Source organism: Caretta caretta, chromosome 15, assembly GCF_965140235.1.
Source record: "Caretta caretta isolate rCarCar2 chromosome 15, rCarCar1.hap1, whole genome shotgun sequence".
NCBI classification, from domain to species: domain Eukaryota; kingdom Metazoa; phylum Chordata; order Testudines; family Cheloniidae; genus Caretta; species Caretta caretta.
In genome coordinates, this window is record NC_134220.1 from 27,085,484 (window position 1) to 27,106,186 (window position 20,703).

General features: G+C 40.8%; 1 protein-coding gene across 11 annotated transcripts in view; it reads right to left on the minus strand.

Moving 5' to 3' along the window:
- Positions 1 to 20,703, minus strand: part of CLIP1 (CAP-Gly domain containing linker protein 1) — a 124,475-nt gene that overhangs the window by 2,059 nt on the left and 101,713 nt on the right. For 5 of the 11 annotated variants that reach the window (XM_075120070.1, XM_048822194.2, XM_048822207.2 and 2 more), the window contains 6 exons: positions 17,506 to 17,626; positions 11,358 to 11,410; positions 5,174 to 5,291; positions 4,531 to 4,690; positions 3,648 to 3,697; positions 561 to 682 (listed from right to left, as the gene is read on the minus strand). In XM_075120070.1, the coding sequence (XP_074976171.1) occupies positions 561 to 682; positions 3,648 to 3,697; positions 4,531 to 4,690; positions 5,174 to 5,291; positions 11,358 to 11,410; positions 17,506 to 17,626 (624 nt within the window). The other 6 variants (XM_075120065.1, XM_075120069.1, XM_075120068.1 and 3 more) reach the window with 4 other exon arrangements.

Consider the following 20,703-nt stretch of genomic DNA (forward strand, 5'->3'; position numbering starts at 1 on the left):
TTCACATGGTGATTATACCCACTCTAGCTAATAAACAAATTATTCATTACATTTTTCAATCTACACAAATACACATCCACTATTTCAAAGGCATTTGTATGAACTGGTAAAAATAGTTTCTTTTTTCACTGATACAGGGGATATGACACCACAATTAATTTTAAAAAAACGCTGAGTTCTGGACTGGTTCCTCCACATTTGCACTCAGACACCAGCTTCTAAGAGTAGAGGGTATTTTCCTAATTTGTAGAGGGCCAGGGTCACTGTTGGGAATTGATAACTAGGACATGCTGATGTTTGTTTCAGAGCTGCAGAGAAAGAGCATGTGCTACCAGTTAGAAGTTAGAGATGGACCAGAAAAGGTCTGGATCCAGCCACCTCAGAGATATGGGCAAGTCACATTTGCACTTCATGGCTCAGGTCTCTCGCTCTGTCAGCAGTCAGGCTGACCTGCTTCAGCTGCACAGGCTGACCTGCTTCAGCTGCACAGGCTGACAGAAGTGATTTATACTGGAATCAGCACAACACAAACCAAACACCTTTTCCTTTAATATTAATACCTGTCATAATTGTTTATCTCCTCATTGCCATTGAGAGCTGCTTCAGACATCATTTCCACCTTCAACTTTAATTCTTCATTTTTCCTTTGAAGATCCACTATTACTGAATTCAGGAAGTCAATCTGGGAGATTTAGAACAAAGAGTAACATATTTAGAACAAAAAGAAAAGGAGGACTTGTGGCACCTTAGAGACTAACAAATTTATTTGAGCATAAGCTTTCGTGAGCAGCTCACTTCATCAGATTATTAGTGAGACACCATGGGTATAATAGGTGAATGGGCCCTAAAGGGGCAATGGAACAATACAGAGCATGCATTATCTCTGAACTTGGGCCCCTCAAAGGTAGACTGAACCCCCAGACCAGATTACAGACATTTACAGCATCCTGATAAAAGAATGAGTTTTCCCATAGCTGAATAGAAAGCAGCTAAATGAGCTAAGCAATACGTAGCAAATTAATGCAGTGAATAAAAAAGTGTAGAAAGCAGAAACAAACCATATGCTGATTGGAGGAAAATGTTGCCAGCAGCGGATGAAAGCAAGGGACATGAGAAAAAAAAACAAAGAGAAACCAGAGGTTAGAATGTTAATGACACTGCTTCTAATCTATACACACACTAGGAAACAGTTACTAGGAAACAGAATGGTATTCCCCATTCCAGGACTTTACTGTTAATCAAATAAACATAGAATCATAGAAGATTAGGGTTTGGAAGAGACCTCAGGAGATCCTCTAGTCCAACCCGCCGCTCGAAGCAGGACCAACACCAACTAAATCATCCCAGCCAGGGCTTTGTCAAGCTGGGCCTTAAAAACCTTTAAGGATGGAGATTCCACCACCTCCCTAGGTAACCCATTCCAGTGCTTCACCACCCTCTGAGTGAAATAGTTTCTCCTAATATCCAACCTAGTATCCAACTTCCTGCACTGCAACTTGAGACTATTGCTCCTTGTTCTGTCATCTGCCACCACTGAGAACAGCCAAGCTCCATCCTCTTTGGAACCCCCTTTCAGGTAGTTGAAAGCAGCTATCAAATCCCCCCTCACTCTTCTCTTTTGCAGACTAAACAACCAGTTCCCTCAGCTCCAGCCACCTGATCATTTTCATTACACTTCGCTGGACTCTCTCCAATTTGTCCACATCCTTTCTGTAGCGGGAGACCCAAAACTGGATGCAATACTCCAGATGTGGCCTCACCATTGCTGAATAGAGGGGAATAATCACTTCCCTCGATCTGCTGGCAATGCTCTGACTAATGCAGCCCAATATGCCGTTAGCCTTCTTGGCAACAAGGGCACACTGTTGACTCATATCCAGCTTCTCGTCCACTGTAATCCCCAGGTCCTCTTCTGCAGAACTGCTGCTTAGCCAGTCAGTCCCCAGCCTGTAGCGATGCACGGGATTCTTCCATCCTAAGTGCAGGACTCTGCACTTGTCCTTGTTGAACCTCATCAGATTTCTTTTGGCCCAATCCTCCAATTTGTCTAGGTCACTCTGGACCCTATCCCTACCCTCCAGCGTATCTACCTCTCCCAGCAGCTTAGTGTCATCGCGAACTTGCTGAGGGTGCAATCCATCCCATCATCCAGATCATTAATAAAGATGTTGAACAAAACCGTCCCCAGGACCGACCCCTGCTTGATACCAGCTGCCAACTAGACATCGAGCCCTTGATCACTACCCGTTGAGCCCGACAATCTAGCCGGCTTTGTATCCACCTTATAGTCCATTCATCCAACCCATACTTTTTTAACTTGCTGGCAAGAATACTGTGGGAGATCATATCAAAAGTTTTGCTAAAGTCAAGATATATCGTGTCCACCGCTTTCCCCATATCCACAGGGCCAGTTATCTCATCAAAGAAGGCAATCAGGTTGGTCAGGCATGACTTGCCCTTGGTGAATCCATGCTGACTGTTCCTAATCACCTTCCTCTCCTCCAAGTGCTTTAAAATGGAGCTGTTCCATGATTTTTCCAGGGACTGAAGTGAGGCTGACCGGTCTTAGTTCCCCAGGTTCTCCTTCTTCCCTTTTTTAAAGATGGGCACTATATTTGCCTTTTTCCAATCATCCAGGACCTCTGCTGATCGCCACAAGTTTTCAAAGATAATGGCCAATGGCTCTGCAATCACCTCAGCCAATTTCCTCAGCACCTTCAGATGCATTAGATCCGGACCCATGGACTTGTGCACGTTACATATTACATTCCACTCATCTTTAAACAGGCGAAATTGTTTCATGGTTATGCACACTATTTTTTGTTTCCTGCAACATCTATCCTCATGGATGGTAAACTGGATAACTTTACAGGTTCTTTAGCTAAAGTAATAACCATCGTCTCATTTGTGCAGGTTTTTCCATAAGCCTTTTACCAAGACTATTCCGTTATACCTGAGCAATTCCCCCACCCCAGTTTGAGTGAAATTCTGTAGCTAGGTTAATGAAGCAAAGACCAATGTTTTCAACTGCATGAGCCTGAAGATAGGTACCTGCTTTTCTGAGTTAGCAAGCATCAAGATTCTCATGGGATTAAAGGCTTAGCTTTAGCATCTAGGGTTGAAAATTCTGGCCTTAGCTTTTAACTGATTCTCTTAATCTGATGTGCCATTAATGTGGCCCAATCAGAAACAGCTTCCTTGATCTACTGAGTGCACTCAATAAGCAACAACCTTTCTGGCAGCTCCTCCCAGCCAGGCATGCACCTTCCTACCAGTTCTTCTCAGATGGCTGGTCAGTTGCTGTCGCCTGTGACCAGACAGCGTGTCTGGATTCTTTCTGGGGCTCTTTACTTGCCATAAAGCATCCTGTTCTTCTGCCTCTACCCTCTTGCCCTGGTTCCTTCCTGGCTACACATCCCCAAGGCCACTTCCACAGCTGCCACACACCTCCATCATCCTCTTCCCTCTGCCATTCATATTCTCCCTCATCTACTCTGAGAATCAGGAACGAAGGGGTTACAAATCAATCCATTACAACCCTATTTAGATAGGATCTAGTAAGCTATCTTTGGGAAGACATTTTACTCAAGCCCAGGCTGCTAAAAGTATGTTTCTACTTTAGAGTGCTGATATTTCAGATCCAATACCTGGCTCTCCTTTGCTTTTTCTTCTTGGAGTGGATTAGCAGCAGTGTCACCTTTTAGAGAAAAAAAGCAACATGTAAAAATCCTGCAACCTTATTATGAAACATACAATAACAAACCAAAACCATGTAAGTTCTCTACCCTCTGGGATAACCTCATGTCCATATATTTCGAAATTAGTCAGTAGAAGCCATCAATAAAGTGACTTATGTTGATATATCTGATATTTAGCACTGGTATGTTATACAGAAGTACTTTCAATATCATACATTACATGTTCAAGTGATATGCAAGCAATAACTAATCCTTACAAATTCCTTATGAGGCAAATATTCGCTCCATTTTACAGATGGAGAAATCAAGGCAGAAACTGTAAGGGACTTGGAAAAAAGTAGAGGGAGTCCACACAAAATCTGGGTTTAGAACTCACAAGGGTCCTGGCTCACAGTCCTGTCCTAAGACCAGGTCTGATTTCTTTTCCTGGTGTGAGAAAACAGGTTTCCAGGAGTCATAATAGACTTCATTAAGAAATGCTCTTTTGCACAGGAAAAATACACCATTTATAGGGATAGGAATTTGAAATGGATTCACGTAGATATTTCAGGACAAATTCATCACTGATGTAAGTGGGAGCAACTAGTGACATCAATAATGTTATCAGATTTTAAGATTTTAATTTAGTCCCATTTCCTTCATTCAAAGTCTTCAACTTGACTATTGAACAACGGTAAAGCCATCTCAGTAGAGGAAGTTCAACATATTAAGATCTCTGCTAATGGTCTGGTTTACAGGTACGCAATATTGATCAGTTAACAGCAAAGGTACGAAAATGCTCAAGTAGACCAGAGTGGGAGCACTGATACAGTAAATGGACAGTCTGTGTTACCTGAGGAGCTAGTTATAGAAGACGGCTGTTTCTTGTTCTCTTTGAGTTTCTGCTCCAGGTTCTTCACCTTTTGCTCAAGTTTCAATTTATCAGACTCCAATGATTGAACTACTGACTGCAAGGTTTTTGCAGAGGCATTTTCTCCACGGAGCACTGTGATCTGCAATAATTAATTGGAAATGCTTAGGCAGTTTGGAGTAAAACCAAAAGCAATGAGGGAATGTTATTATAGTAGAATAAATGCTAGATTACCACCAAAAAGATAAGCCATTAAACACGTGACTGAAACACAAAAACAATGTTTAAAACCTACTTTGATTTGAAAAAAGTAAAGACAGAAATAGCAACAAGCTCTTCAAAAGCGAGCCCTCAAAGCATGATTTTATATCCCTATTTAGACACCTACGTAAACAAGTGGCCTAATTTTCAGAAGTGCTGAGAGAACCCACAACTAAGGAAGCCAGTGGATGCTGAGCTCCTCTGAATATCAGCCACCTATTGGGACACCAAAGGAATGATTTAGAAGCTCAACTTTAGGGACCAGTTTTGGAAAAATCTGTATGTTCCAGAATTCATTAATAAAATGTTTTAAAAAAGCCAATGACAGCTTACAGTTTTGACTACTATGGTTCTAAAAAGATACCTCATTTCTGAGTTTTTCCAGTTCTTCATCTCTCTCTGTGATCAAGGCACTAGTAACACTGATGGATTTCTGTAAAGAAGCTCTCTCTTCATCTATTTCTTTTTTTAATACGGATTCTCTAAAAGAAAGTCAAAGAGTTCCAGAAATCATCTGAAGAGTTGTTCAGTTAACATTGCTTAAATCAACCTACTCTGAAACAAGAAAATTAGGTTTCATATTTTAATATTTTAAATTAACTATCATTAGAAAATTTTCTTAAAAGCATGTTTCGGTTCTATATTTCACTGAGATTTTATATTTGCAAAATCATTTTGGATTTTACTACTGTGGAAACAAAACAAAAAGTTTACCTACGTAGACACATGCCAGAATCTGCATATCATCGCATCCATTGAATTTAAAGAAAAAAGTTAATAGATTGGGGAGATATAGAATCAAAAAAACGTGTTGCACAGAATGATCCACAAAAAACTAACTTCAGAGTTGTGTTACTTCTTGGAATAACTATTAACAAGCAACAAAAAGTACATGCAAAGCTCATTATACAATTGTCATGCAAAGCATGGATGATGGTGGAAATATCAGCTGGTCCTCACTTATTTCAGTAATGTCATGTTCTCCATAGAGATATATTTTGAGAACTATTGGGCCTTAACAATAGCTACTGTCTTAGCAGAAATCCACTCAGAAATTGTTCTTTTACTACACAGAAGTAGACTTTTTAAACCCCAACATGGGAAATGGCACAGTTCATAAATGAGTAGGCTGTCTGAAAAGCACTCCATTCCTATTTGTTTTCATGCGTTGAGTAAATGACTTAAAAAGTAGTCCAATGGGTTGGAAGGTGGTGCAAAATGATACCACATGGGTACCATATTTAACAAATAACCCCACAGTGGTGAGGTCTGATTGAGCGTGTGGATTGAGCATTGAGGAAATAGTTTATCTTCTCAATAGCAAGGGAAAAGAGTGCCAATAACAGCAGACCAGAATAGGAATAAAATCCCAAAACGTTAAGGGATTTGATAAAGTCTTGTATTGTAATATTCATAAGTGTCCCAATTAATTCATGTACCCATATAATGAGAACTTGTGCTCTGAGGGCTACTGCTGCAAAAATACCTTTTAGTTTTGAAAGTAGCAGAGTTTCATGACAAACCATGATTTTCAAAATTGAGTGCTCAGAATAAGACTCTTACACCCCACATTTAAGCACCTAGAAAAGTGGTCTGATTTTCAAAAGCATGGATGCTCCATCAGCTTCCACTGATCCCCTTCAACAGGAACTGCTAGGAGCACCATGCTTTTGAAAATCAGACCACTTTTCTAGGTGTCTAAATTTGCAATTAGGAGCCTAACATTAGGCACCTCCTTTTTGAAAATCATGGCCATCTTTTCCAAGTTCTTAACAGTCTTTTTTTTATATACTTCTGAGAAAACTGACCACGTAATTTAACTGGAGGAGTACTTAAGTTTTAATCATGAAGGAGCAGATTCTTCAAGAAGATTGAATGTCATAATGATTGTCAGCCAAGTAATCAAACGAAACTAGCAATCTATTAAGACTATCCAAGTGGTCAATATTACAGTATGTCCTTACAGAACAATGCACACTAGATATAGTATAACTGAAAGGCCCAAGATGGAGATTTTTAATATCCATGATATCTACAGTTAGTGAGACCCATGATATCCAGCCCACGACATACAATACTGTCAGTGACTCAGGATTAATAGAAAAATCAAGCAACAATGACCGTACAAGTAATTCTTTCATTGTTAAAATTATGCTTATACTCATGAATGGAAGCAGTAAGTGGAGAATCTGGGGTTTATGGAGAGTGATGTACACACCTCACAACATTCAGGTTCCTGTTTTTACAATGAAAGTAAATTTCACGGAAACACAAAATTGAAGTGTTGAGTAAAGAATCTCTCCTACTAATACAAACCTAGGCTTTTGTTAACAAAAAGCATTTAATGAGTCTCCCCTTAAGTGCTTTCACTGGCACTGATTCAGCAAACACTTAAGCACGTACTTAACTTTAAGCATGGGAGCAATGTCATGGGTTTTCAATGGGATTACTCACTGCTCTAAATTAAACACATGCTTAAATGCTTTGCTGAACTGGGGACGCTGTGTAGAGTGGTGAGACTGGATAGACAAAGCAAGGTCTGCAGAGAAACCCACGCTGTTTTTTGGGAGTAGCGGGAGGGGGCTGATGACATATTGCACTGATCTTCCCCCCCAGCCATAGAGCCCTGACCACACAGTATATTTGGAAGAAGGGAAAATATGTTGTGGAGGTGCTGCTCACAAACCCTTCATGTACAGGGACCCAATACCATGGGGTTTGTCTTTCCCCAGAAGGGAGAGGTGGAAGGGAAGATGGGAGCCCTCGGGGACTTGCATCAAAAGCTTGCATCAAAATATTGTCCAACATTTCAACTTTATCAAATCTTTATCTGAAAACATCACACAAATGTTCTGTACGAAAATCAGCGAAGGACTGGATGGCTGACCATTTTTTAGTATTGGTAAAAGGGGTAAATACAATGTGGGCACTGGGGAGGTCTGATACCTAAAGGAGGGCAAATTACACTGTACTTAGACAGGGAGAGATTGCATGCATTTATAAGTACTCTATGTGTGTGTATAACTCTATATTTTATAAAAACACAAGGGAGAAAGAAGAGGGGAGCAGAATGAAGGAGAGAAAACAAGAGGAGGAGAGAAAGATCCCTTTCATGTACCATTGCCTTATCATTTAGAGGGCAGTGTCTTTAGGAAGAAAATCTTGAAGTGTCATGGACCCACTCAGACATTCTAAAAAGTGCAAAAAGGAAAACCTACAAATACTTTAGGTGTGTTGCTTTAAGCAGCGTTTTCACTTAGGCCTGAATCACATTCACCTATCAGCATCACCAGATAATTCACTCATCTGATATTCTAATCTTCAATATCATCTGCAATACGAGGTAATATTAGGGTTAGTTAAACTAGAAGGATGCATGTTGAGTTGGAATTAGCTTTATATAATGACTTGCAAGAGAAAGCAGCTGGAAAATACTCATGATCATCTGGTAATAAGATGGGTGCTGTTATACAAAATTCATCCCTTCATACCACAAATGTCTATTTACTAATAAGTCTTGAATAGTTTAAGTAGCACATAGATGTTGGATCGTATGAGTTTTATACAACAATTCCAAGTGCTGTAAAGAAAACACCTGTATAAGAAGTTAAATTACACTCTGTGCAGAGTATATAAAAAGTTGTGTGGGATATGGATTCCTTTTCACATCAAATTACCCAGATTCTTCCCTTACTACAAAAATAAGAAATTCCAATAATGAAGCAAGTACCTTAAAGTGTTACTGGGCAAGCTTTAAAAATGCAAGATAACAAGAACCACATGTTAGAAACATGAGAGAGAAATGCAAAATACAGTAAAGAAGAACTAAATTTGCACTGACTTTTTTTTGTTGTAAAAAATAGAAATATATATACTGCTGAATATTTTACAAAACAAAAGCAAGACACTGAGGGACAAAGGCAGCCAAAAATATGTACAACAACTCTACTTAAAAAAAATTTATTTATTGTAACGTGGATAGACTTTCTTGAGTCTTACCATTAAAGACACACAGATATAGCAAAGGAAGCAAGGGTGGGAAAGGGAAGAGAGAGGAGTGAAATGAGTATTGATAAATAGCGCAAGCTCAAAGACAGTAAGACAGTTAGCAATCCACAATGAATCTAATGAGCTGAAGTCACATAGAATCCTCTCTTAGTTTCAGATTCATAACTATCAAACATTTGTCATTCCTGACTGGAATATTTCATAGACAGTCCATTGATACTAAAAGGAATTCCTGTGGGTGAAGGAAGGTGGGGAACCTGCTGCTAGCTGGACGTTTGGCCAAATTAAAATAAAAGATGTCCCCGCTTCTGCATCCTGAAAAAGTCTAAGGAAGGCAGGGGGAAACATCAAATGGACACCATCTTTAGTGTGCGTGCGGGGGGGGGGGGAGGGGGAAGCAGGGGGAGATATGGGTGAGGAAAGAGACATTTTTTATTTAATTAGGCATGGTTAGCTTAACTCCTATATTTTTTAACATAAAATTAATGTCACATTTCAGCAAATTTTAGCATCAGTGGCTTGCTCTCTGTTTGAATCAGGCTTACTTGTTCTAGTGCTTATTTTGGCCTTCATATCACAGCCTATTCCATAAAACAGGATACTCATGTTTGTCAAATGCGCCATTAAAACACTGGTGTTGCATGTAGACTTTTAGGACAAGTGACTGACGGTATATAAGGATGGACAGATCTGGCAATCACTGTACAAGTGTCAGTGTTCCTGTACACCAGCTGCCAGAGATAGAGTATCCACAAATGTAAAAATGCATCATTAAATGTGTATCTGAGGGTAAGGATTTATTTTTTTATTGTACTGGACCTAATGATATTGTCCTTGCTTGTGAAGCTTTGCAAAAGGAGTCGAAATCTAACTGTAGCTTTAAATAATTACATTTTATGGTTCCTGGTTGAAATCAAGCTCAAAGAAGCCAACACACCATACACACCTTCTCATTTCTTCTATATTAGACATTCTGGAGCAGATCCCCAGCTGGGGTAAACTGTCACAGTTCGATTGACTTCTGCTAAGATATGACATTTTACACTAGATGAGGATCTGCCCCCTCCTCTATATTTTCAGGTTCTCTCTTCTCATTCCCATCCCTTTATTAAAAAACATACTTAAACTAGAGAATGTATCTAGATAGGGGTTCTCAAACTTCACTGCACTGCGCCCCCTTCTGACAAGAAAAATGACTACAAGACCGCAGGAGGGGGAACTGAAGCCTGAGTCTGCCAAAGCCAAAACCCAAGCCCCACTGCCCTGGGCAGGGAAGGGGTCAAAGCTGAAGCTCAAGGGCTTCAGTCCCAGCCAGGAGGCCTGTAACCTGAGCCCTGCTGCCCAGCACTGAATCCGTCAGGCTTCGGCCCCGAGCCCCACCAAGTCCAAGTCAGCCCTGGCAATCCCATTAAAATGGGGTCGCGACCCACTTTGGGGTCCCAACCCACAGTTTGAGAACTGCTGATCTAGATACTGGGTGATCCTAGTAACAGAATGAGTTAAGGTCTCAGTGTCCTATGATACTCTATGATCTTGCATCTGTGCATTATTATAATGATCAGATCCATTGCTTTTACTTGTGTAATATACCATGTACATACTGTCCTTTGGAAAAGTGCAAAATGTAATAGAGCATAGCACATCCAAAGGAAATCAAGTGGTTAGGGAACAAAAATGGGGTCAACACATTAGAAGTAAAACTAAGAACCTTTGCATGAATATTAAGATGACATCTGATACCTGCCAATAAAATTACAAAAAAAAAAAGTAGTAATTTTACTGTTTTATTTGATAGAGTTCAGCTTAATGATCCCTCTGTTAGCCAGAGGAATCAGTTTTGTGAAGAGCAGGATCCTTCCCCAAGCATCACACAATTTCTCCAAGACAAATCTACAGTTTTTCCTACGTACAGCTCACACGATGGTACCTGTCCAAGTGAGCTTTCTAGTTTTCCTTAACAAACACTACATTAAATGGGACCGGAGTAAAGTTTGTACTTTGGGACCATTCACTGGAGAATATGGTTTCCAATGGAGGAGTCCCAGCAATCCAGAACAATCTCATAGTATGTAAAAACAGTGGTGAAAGAAGTGGGAGTTGCCTTATGTGCATTTGTCAGATGTGTAAGCGATCTAATACTCTGGTAGAGACTAAAAATATCACTAAACTATTTGGTTACTGAAATTAGGAGAATTTAGCATCAGTAAAAGGTAGGAGACAGTTAATTGAATAACAGCAGCTGGTAAATACTAGATTAAGTTCTGCTGAATGTGTCCTAATATTAAGCCAATTACATTTTCACCCAACTTTTAGCGTGGAAAATAGTAAAAATATTGTTTGCATGTATTTTTAGTATACCATATGCAAAATTATTTCAATGCCAAACTGTGCAACAGTCCCAGTACATTTCACTACTGGAGGATAGGAAGAAAAGAACCACATTTTTCTGTACTATTAGCTTTGTATTACATTTTGTTACGGTTTCCACAGAACTGTATACTTGAACACACACACACACACACACACCTGGAAAAGCTTACCTCTTTTTCATCTCTAACAACTGGTTATTGAGTACAGATCTCTCCTCTTCCAGCTAAAACATAAACATCAGAAGTGAGCATTTAGTGAATACACCAAGAATCAAATGGTCTGTTCAATTTAACATATCCTAGTTTCCCCACGTCTGCCGCGGCTACTGAAGCATGGAACATTTTTGGCAAAGTAATTTGTTTTCTCCAGGGGCAACATAAATATAATCACAGATTGTTCAATGAACAGGGATGTTAACTAGCACTTGTAGGCATAACCAGGACACGCTGCACAGGAAAACACTGCCTCTACAGGTCCAGTGGCCTGGGCTAATGAGTGCAAATAGGCTCAACTAGTTTGCAAGAGTCCAGGCACCTTTATAACAATACATCATCTACTTCACCAATGATGGGTGATGTAAACTGCAACCCATCATCCAAACATGGTATCAGGAAAAACTGTTAACATAAACTGGGTGTGAAAGCAGTGATCAACAGAGAAGGTACATGGATTAAATGAGACCTTATTAGAAAGATAGCAACTAGGTCACTCTCAGTCTGATGAAATTCTTCATCATTTCAGTGAGCCCTTGTTTTATACCAATTAATCATTATTCAATGTGCAGTGCAGACCAGATGTGGAATACCATCAAATTAAATTACTCCTGGGAATGCCAGTGGCACATAAGGGTGTCCAAAGAGATTGCGCATACTGGGCATCCAGAGCAAAGTAAATTATAGGGGGAGTGAAGGTCTGTCTGTCATCCTCAGGTCTGAGGATAAGTTCAGGTCACAGGGATGTTAATTTTCATTGCCCATCCTCAAGTACTGTAAGGCTTCCTGTTTTAGGATTGGTGGTTCTCTTATTGCTGGGGTACAACGTTACATGACTTTGCTTATGTATTCATTTGAACAGCAGTAGAACCAAGAGAGAGAACTAAGGCCACTGAATTATCTAAAGGCTCAGAAGATAACAAAATCTCCTTCTATAGGAGACTGATCGTATGGAAGAGCCAGCAGCCGTGCAAGACCCTGCTAAATGACCTCAATAGCAGGGATATTTGGATTATATGCCATCATATTCCTGCGAGCACGTTGGAAGTCAAAAATAGCAATTTCACTGACAGAACAAAGCACACCCCCTGCTTCTGAGGATTTGTTGTCTGCCTCCTACACACAAGCAGGCTATATTATCTCCTTGAATTCTGTGCTTCTGTAGAAGCTAGTGGGGAAGCGGTGAAATTCTGAAGGGAGAAGGGTTTAGTTTAAAAGTCCTGAAAGAAACGGTGTCCTTAAAAAGCTACATATTTAACCAATGCTCACATAGGTAGGGGACCATGTACATGAGTATCACATAGGAGGACAATGGGGGTAGGTGGATTCTATGTCCAGAATCTCAGCCCTCTCTAAGTCCACCATTCACCCAGCTAGTCACTTTTCCCCTTTGAGATATCCCCTTGTCCTCTTCTGTATCCTTCCCTCATCCTCAGATAAGACACTTGTGGATCACACCCCTTTGGTTGCCTTTTCTTGGAGTAAACAACTTGCTTTCCTTCATCAGTAGGCATCGTTTGCAGCTCCCCACAGGCCACCTGTGCAGCATTAACCTCGCACCAACAAGCAACACAGTCCAGCATCCAGTTGCTTGGGTTCCCTCTGGGATGGCCTCATTTTTCAGTGCTTAACTCCTTTTGCTCTCTACTCTCTTCAGACTTTGAAAATCTCTGAAAGCCACAATCATAATGCCCCCAAAATGTGCATCCCTTTCCCACGTCACACTGCCACCTTGCTGCCAGCTCAGCTGCCTTTTGAACAGTTCCATGGGTGCAGAAGTTACTCCTGCTCCTGTCTAGCTTTGCAAATCCCACAGCATTTATGACAAGATGGAAACAGAAAAGAAAACATCAATGAAGTTGTGGGTTTCAAGTCAAGAAGGGAACTTTGGCCTCCCTTTTCGTTACCTGCCTGGGGGGTGGTGAGCCAATGCAGTCTGCTGTATGGACCAAGTCACAAGGAGCAGCTTGTTGGTAGAAAGGGAGCTGGAAAGATTATTGTGAAGAATGTTAGGGTATGTTTTAGGTTTATATTATTTTAGGTACAAAGTGTGTGAAAGATAAAATATGTGGGAGGAAATGAGATAGGGGTTTGAATCCTCAGGACGCTGTGAGGGCCCACTGTGTTGCCAGCACCACCCTGGAATCTTCGTTTGAAAGTCAGCTGTTGGCGGAGGACTGTTGGGAGAGAGTGTGGAGACTGGCCAGTGGGAGGTGGTGTTGTCTGGGTTGCTGAAGCTGCCAAGAAGGCTCTCTCCTGGAACTTATCCATTAGGGCTGACAAATCCAGAATGCCAAGAAGGCAGTGGTGAGACCATACTGGAAGCACACTGGAGTCCATAACTTACAAACAGGAAGCCTGAACTGAAGTACGAAATAAGACTTTCTGGGGCTTGAAAAGGATAGTGGGAACATCCAACTGTTCAATATTAAGTTCATGCAAAGATTTTAATTGTAAATAATACATTACAACTTTGTTAATTCAGTCTGGAGTGGAGCTGTTGTGACTGGGGATTTCTGCAGTGGCCTTCAAGGAGCACCTACCATCCCTGTCAGGGACTTCCTGCTCCTGAGGACAGTGTCCTTGTAACAAGGAAGCAGAGGGAGGCATGCCCTGAGGTAACATTTTCAAATGAGAAGCTTGGTGGTGGCAGCTGGTGTCTGAGGCCAGGGTCATGACAGATGCCCTTTCTTCCTCCCACTCAGAGATCATTCTCTTTCCAATAATCTGCTCCACTGCATATTTTTTAAGAAGTCGGTCTCAAGCAGACACCACCTACCTTACTGGGCAGGGTTAGAGAGGAGTGGATAAGATGAGCTAACAGATCTTTCCACAATCTCTTCATTGAAGTTAAAACTCATGTGTTGGTCTGAAGCCTGAGAGCACCAACATAAAAACATTGCAAGCCAGAAAAGCTCCCCAAGCTCAGTATGTATCTGATTGGGGAATCCTTTAGCTAATTACAAATAGCTAATTATTTATGGATCAATATAGATGAAACCCCCTCAGTGTCTGCAGCATAAGCCACTTTAACCTTTAGATGTCAGGATAAATCATTCATGACACTGTATTCATTAATTTTGCAAAATGTGTCATGTGTCCATAGATTCACTAACCCAGTTGACTAACACTCTTGCTAGAATTTATATGGTTACCATAGTGACTGCTCAAAATACTTGCAACATATGCTTGATACCTGTCTTACTGTATTTTAAAAGGCACAAAAATCAAAGAGCAAAATATTGCTACATTTTGGTTCTTTCCTTATTTTTTGAATAATATCCACTGTACAAAAAGGCAGACTGGGTCTATGGTCAACTCTACGTGAAAGCTGACTCTCCTGGTTAAGATGGAATTTTACTTTGCACTATAAAGCATCCCCAATGTAGCAATGCTCTATATTAAAATTCCTTCTTCATGGACTCACCTTACAATGTTACTCACTCTGAGAGCTTTCCTACACCATCTGCTTGGACCCCATATGGACTGAAAGGACAGGAACTCTTATCCTGACATGCTCATTCAGTTAACAACATTCTCATTCCAAGCTGAATAGAATCCAGCCCCTTACAGGGGCTCTGGAGCAGTTTCACTATTACCTCCATAGAGAGAGAAATGCAGAGACCTGCACTATGGAATCCTGAAAGGAGGCCTACATGCTAGCATCACTGTCCCAGTAATGGTACATTTACCCAAGTGATAGTAAAAGGGAGAAGGTGATGGGATTCGGTGGGATTGTGTTAGCACAGGGCAGAGTTTCATGAACTAGAATCCTCACAGAAGGCAAGTTGACTTCATTATAAGAATCAGAGCTATGAGGAGAACAAGGTTTTTCTTGGATTTCAGAATTAGACACATCTGAGAGGTGCTCAGGAGTGGTGTGCAAAGGACTATTTTTAAGGGAAGGATATTGGTCCTTTTATCTCACTGGAGGCTTGCTATTAGTTTATGAACAGCTAGACTTCATTCTAAGCAGCCAAGTTCCATCCAAAGCAAGAAACAGATAAAAGTTTTGCTAAGCAGAGATCTTGCACATTACACAACCTTGAGCTAACCAAAACTGAGCTGAGAGGAGCTGCATTAAAGAGTTATGTGGCACTACAATTTACATTTTCCATGGCACCAGTTCACATTTGCTCCTTTGTACCACAGCACAATTACCCCTGAGGTCATTTCCCTGGTATTCGAATAGGCACTGTGAATTACATGGTTTGCAGCAATGTGGACTGACGAGCAGAGGGAGCAAACCCAGGAGCCAGCATTTCAGTTTTTCAAGGGCTCAGATTATTACTAAGATTCCTTCCTCGCCAAGGAGGATTTCATGTGATATGAATGGCTACAGTAAGCATGTAAGCTGTTTCTCCTCCAAGCCCTTGGAAGACTCCTTGATACTAGTGCCTTGGGGCAACTCCTGCGCTCCCCTCATGGGAAGAGAGCCCTGGATGCAATGGAAGTGGTAAATTTACACTGTGCAGGATGGCAGGATTAGATGAGCCTGGCAGGAGGTCCACTCCTCTGCCCAACAACAAAGCACAGCTCCACAGAGGCTTCTGGCTGTCAAAGAGCATGTGTGTTTGTGGGGGGACTGGGAGTGGGGCTGGCTGGGGAGTGCTAAGGCTGGCAGATCCATAACTAGGTGATCCAGACTGCTATTATCCCCCTGGGAAGACAGTCCAGGAGCTGCATGGGCTACTGCAGCATTCTCCCTCGGACCTCCCAAAGCCTGGTTCCTTGGACCATGCACTGAAGGCCATGGATTAATGGATGGCCCTGCTGCCGAGGATGCCTTTTCTAGTTGTGGTTGGTCTGAAGAAAGGAGCTGGCTACCTGCAAAGGCTCGGACATAATTTGAAAGGGAAAAAAGGCTCCCATTGGTTGTTTAAGAAGACAGCATCCTATTATCACACCACTACGCAGGAGGCGGGTGAGAGCCTGCATGCCAGGGACATTCCGCAATCATCTTTCAAAGCACTTTGTAGAGTGAACGATTCCATGCACTATTCCTGTCACAGCACCCAAGAGGACTTAGAAATTGCTCTGGCTTCAGCTCTAAGAGGTGCTTTGAGGAAAATGTGCCCTCTCAAATCTTGGTGGAGCATGAGGTTCTGCAGCAGGGCTGAAAGGGAGACTTCCAGTAAAGCTTGAAAACACAGAACACCACATTAAGTGCTGTCACAAAGGCAAATGCTGTATGCAATGGCGACATGTCTGACAGCGGCTCACATACTGCTCTGAGCCTTATTTTTTCACATTGCACGTCATGTCCTAGAATGAGACACGCTATTGTCGGAGGGCATGGTGCTGTAGTTCAAATGCAAACTTTGAAAAAATAATTTAAATGGTTGTACTTCAGGAAGAGGTTCTAACATAACCAGAATTATTCTATGTGAGATCTAGAGTTTCAATTAAGCCACTTAAATGTTAAGTTCTAAATCTTTATTTGCAAGTACCAATGTAATAAGCTCCATCCACAATAAATGTATTTTAAGGTTCTATTGACATGTACAAGGCAGTAGAGTTTTACAGACTTTACACTGCCACCAGAAAACCTTATACCAACCCCAGTCCTCTAATACCCACCATTTACACCCAATACAGAAGCACGCACATGTGCACATTTCCACCACCATTTTCATAGTAAAGGGGTTTTGAACAGTATCCTCCAAACCACCTTAAAATATTCTCTCTGGAAGGATGGATTTTTAAAAACAACTACAGTTTCTCTTAATATAGGGGGGAAAGGATGTAAAAAGTAAGTTGTTTGGAAAATAAAAATACTCCCACTAGAGTGTCTGTTTAGTAGACCCTTGCATATGGAGTTGGCTACAGCACATTTTATTCACACTTACCTGAAGCCTTCAAATGGACATCTCTGTTATAAAGACTCTTTATGGGTCATATCACCATCCACCATCCTATGATTCTAACCTTCTAACGGAGGTGGTTTGCAAATGTATTTAAACACTCTTGAAATGAACTATCCCTTTAAATCACAAACACGCATTACAGGGTCATACAGGCATCCATGGAAACAGTATGGATTATTTTAAACAATCAAACTGCAGCATCCTCTAGCACTGAACAGTTAAGTGTTTAGCCACCCTACCTTCTGATGAGTTGTGACTTCGTCCCTGCTCCTGCCCAGCTCCTCGGCAAGTTTAACGTTCTCCTCTTGCAAGGCTGTGAGCTGCTGGGACTTCTGAGCAGCCGCCAGTCTCAGCACTTCTCTGCAAGGACAGGGAGTGCATGGTTACCATAGGAACAAGACAGGCAAGAAAAGACTGTGGGAGAGAATCAGCTTCACAGCTTGGAAAAATACATCTAGGTCACGTGTCTAACAGGATCTATTATAAAGGTGACAATCTACACCTTAAATGCACACTGATGGCTTGAACCCCGAAAAAGAGAGCGGTGGGAGCACAACATACAATTACTTCCTTTTCCTTGAAATGCATCTGATACCACTGCAAGGGAAAGTCTATTCAGCGTCCTATTACCAGTTCTACATGGCTCCAAGAGTTTAAAAACCCTCGGATTTAGAAATATGCTAATTTATGGTATTAAATTTTGTTTGAAATGATGTTATTTATGTCTGAAGAGACAGTCAGGTAGTTCTAACATCCCACCCCCCTGTACAGGCACAAAAACATACCCAGAGTTTTTAACCAAATCTAACACAAACAGAAAGGTTTGAAATTAAAATTATCAGGGAAACTCCATTTGTTCAGACTGAAATATTCTCTGGAATGGCTTGCAACCCAAACACTGAAGAACAGACGAAGTCAGGTGAGCCGAAACGTAATGATGACTAGTCTATTTTCGTGGTCCTTACAGTGAAATGCACAACAAAAACAAACATTAATAGCAAAAAAAAAAAAAAAAAATTAGGATTTTCAAGTTTCATTAATCCATGTTGCTGTTGAGAAGATTGGACTTTTTTAATAATTATTTTTAACGGATGTATTTTTTAAAAAAAAAAAGCCTGTTACATAGTCTGTGTGTATGACATTTAATAAGGTACCTACAAAAGTTGGCAGGATGTTTAAAAAAAAAGTTGCATTTTATTTCATCTAGGCAGTTTTTTTACCATTGTATTTTGCTTTCCTAAAGGGATACTCAGTGGTCATATTTGCCAATATTTCACAGTCGAACACTGACTAGAATACTAAAATAAGTTACGATGACCCATGGCTGATGTGCCCCGGAGGGATACATTTATGTAACAGGATTCACAAAACAGGAGCATTATTGTCTAACTCGCTAAATTACAGTTTAAACAAAAGTATTTCTTATTATAGGATGAACATTTTATCAAGCAACATTAAAAGTAATCCGGTGTGGTGTGTATTAAACTTAACGCAAACATTTTCCAGTCCTTTCTCTAGATCTTATGCCATAGCTACATTAGTTATTAAAGATCAGGCTCTAGTGTAAGCAATTTTTGATGCAGTTTTTCATGCTCATTTAAGGCAGCCTAGTTAAACTGGATTTAATGTGCTGGCTCACACCACTGAATCAAATTATCTTGGTATGAATCTGTTTGCTAAGGCAGGAACACATCTAATTTGAACATCATTTGTTTACTGTGCTGCAGTCCATATCAGTGCTTTGACTTTTGATTTTGGCACTACTGTGTCAGGAAGTCAGATTCCTGATGTTAAAGGCACACAAATAGTGGCACGGATTTGTGTGAAACTGCAGAATTCCATTGTAATTCATTTGTATCTGAGAATTTTATTTGATGTCCAAAAGAGCATTTGACAGGGTGTTTATTAACCAGGTAAGTAAAATCCAATCAGTATCACTGCTTCTCTGGTGCCCAGTTTTATACATTATGCTCTTTTGCAAAAATGGTTACCACTTCCACTGAAAGACTTCCCTACCTACAGAGCCACAGCTGGCTATTGAAAGGGCTCTCCTGCATTATTCCCCTCCACAATTACAAGAGTTTACCATCACCTACAGGGCATCCCAAAGGCATTCTGGCAATCACAGACTGCTGAGGAATTCAAGGAAAGCTGTAGCTGCAAAATTCAGCTCCATCCTTTACCAATGTTAATTACTTTGTTTACATGTCAAAGTATTTATAATGTAATAATCTTAAATCAGTATTACAATTACCTGTCAAATTAGATTAGTTACCCCCCACATCCATGAAGTCCAAAATCACAGGTAATTAGAGACCATGTTCAGCAATTGGCTATGATTAAGGTTTGCCTTAAACAGAATCATAAGAGGACCAAGTGAGAGGAAACCAATCTTCTTTATCTAGAAGTCCCCTACACGGAAGCCTAAACAGCAATTTCTATACATAATTTTTGCCTGACAAGTTGCAGAAGAATAATTTTTAATTAAATATGGGAGCTGCTAACTTCTTGGGGTTCTAGGAGTAGAGCAACTAGTCTGGAAATAATTACTTTGCCTTGGCATTTTCTATAAGGGCTGAAGCAGGTGGGAATTACTGATGGAATAAAATCCTGTCACACCAGAAGGGGCCATTTATGTTTTTAAAAGGACAGAAAAATCAGTACCACGATGCCAGTGCTGGAACATAGCATTAATGTTGTGTGTTCTGCAAGAAAGACTGTCTCTCCTTGCCTCAACTGCCTTGATCTCAGAGCACCAGTCAAGTGTGGGGCAAAAATCCCCTGCACAGTTTTGAAAATCTCAAGCAATTATCTCAGCCCTACAGTCCAAGTTCCAGGTTCTGAATCTCCCCAGCAGGTCACCAAATTCCCCCCACACAGAGAGGGTGGGATTGGAGACCTGAGGTTAAGTGTGCCAGGTCTCTAAAGCTTGGGACACTGAGGGGCCAGTAGCCATGTTGTGTCTTTGTTCAGGGAGGGACACAGTTTTAGGCTGCTGGCTACCAATTATGAGCTAATAGTTTTATTCAGAGGTTAACATGCACTAATCAAATTGTGGCCAGAGGGCTTTAAACCAGAGAGACTGTGTGTGTTTCTTTTAGTACTGCCCTGGGATGGCCTCAGCTAAGGCACTTTGTTACTACAGATACACCTACTCCCTACATTTTCTTTGGAGTCCTATTGATTTAGTTTATTAACAAAACAAATGATTATATTAACACTCTAGAGTCAAGATAAATGTGAGCCCAAACAGCAGCACACTCTGCTTCACTCATTGCCAGCTACATTCCAATTTCAAAATCTACGCTAAGGCAGTCTAGATTAGGAATGGACCATGGTCAGCTATCACGCTGAGCTCCATCTACACTTGAGGCTAAGTGGTGTTTAACAACATGCTACCTGACACATTTTAAAACATCACATATTTTCCTATGCTA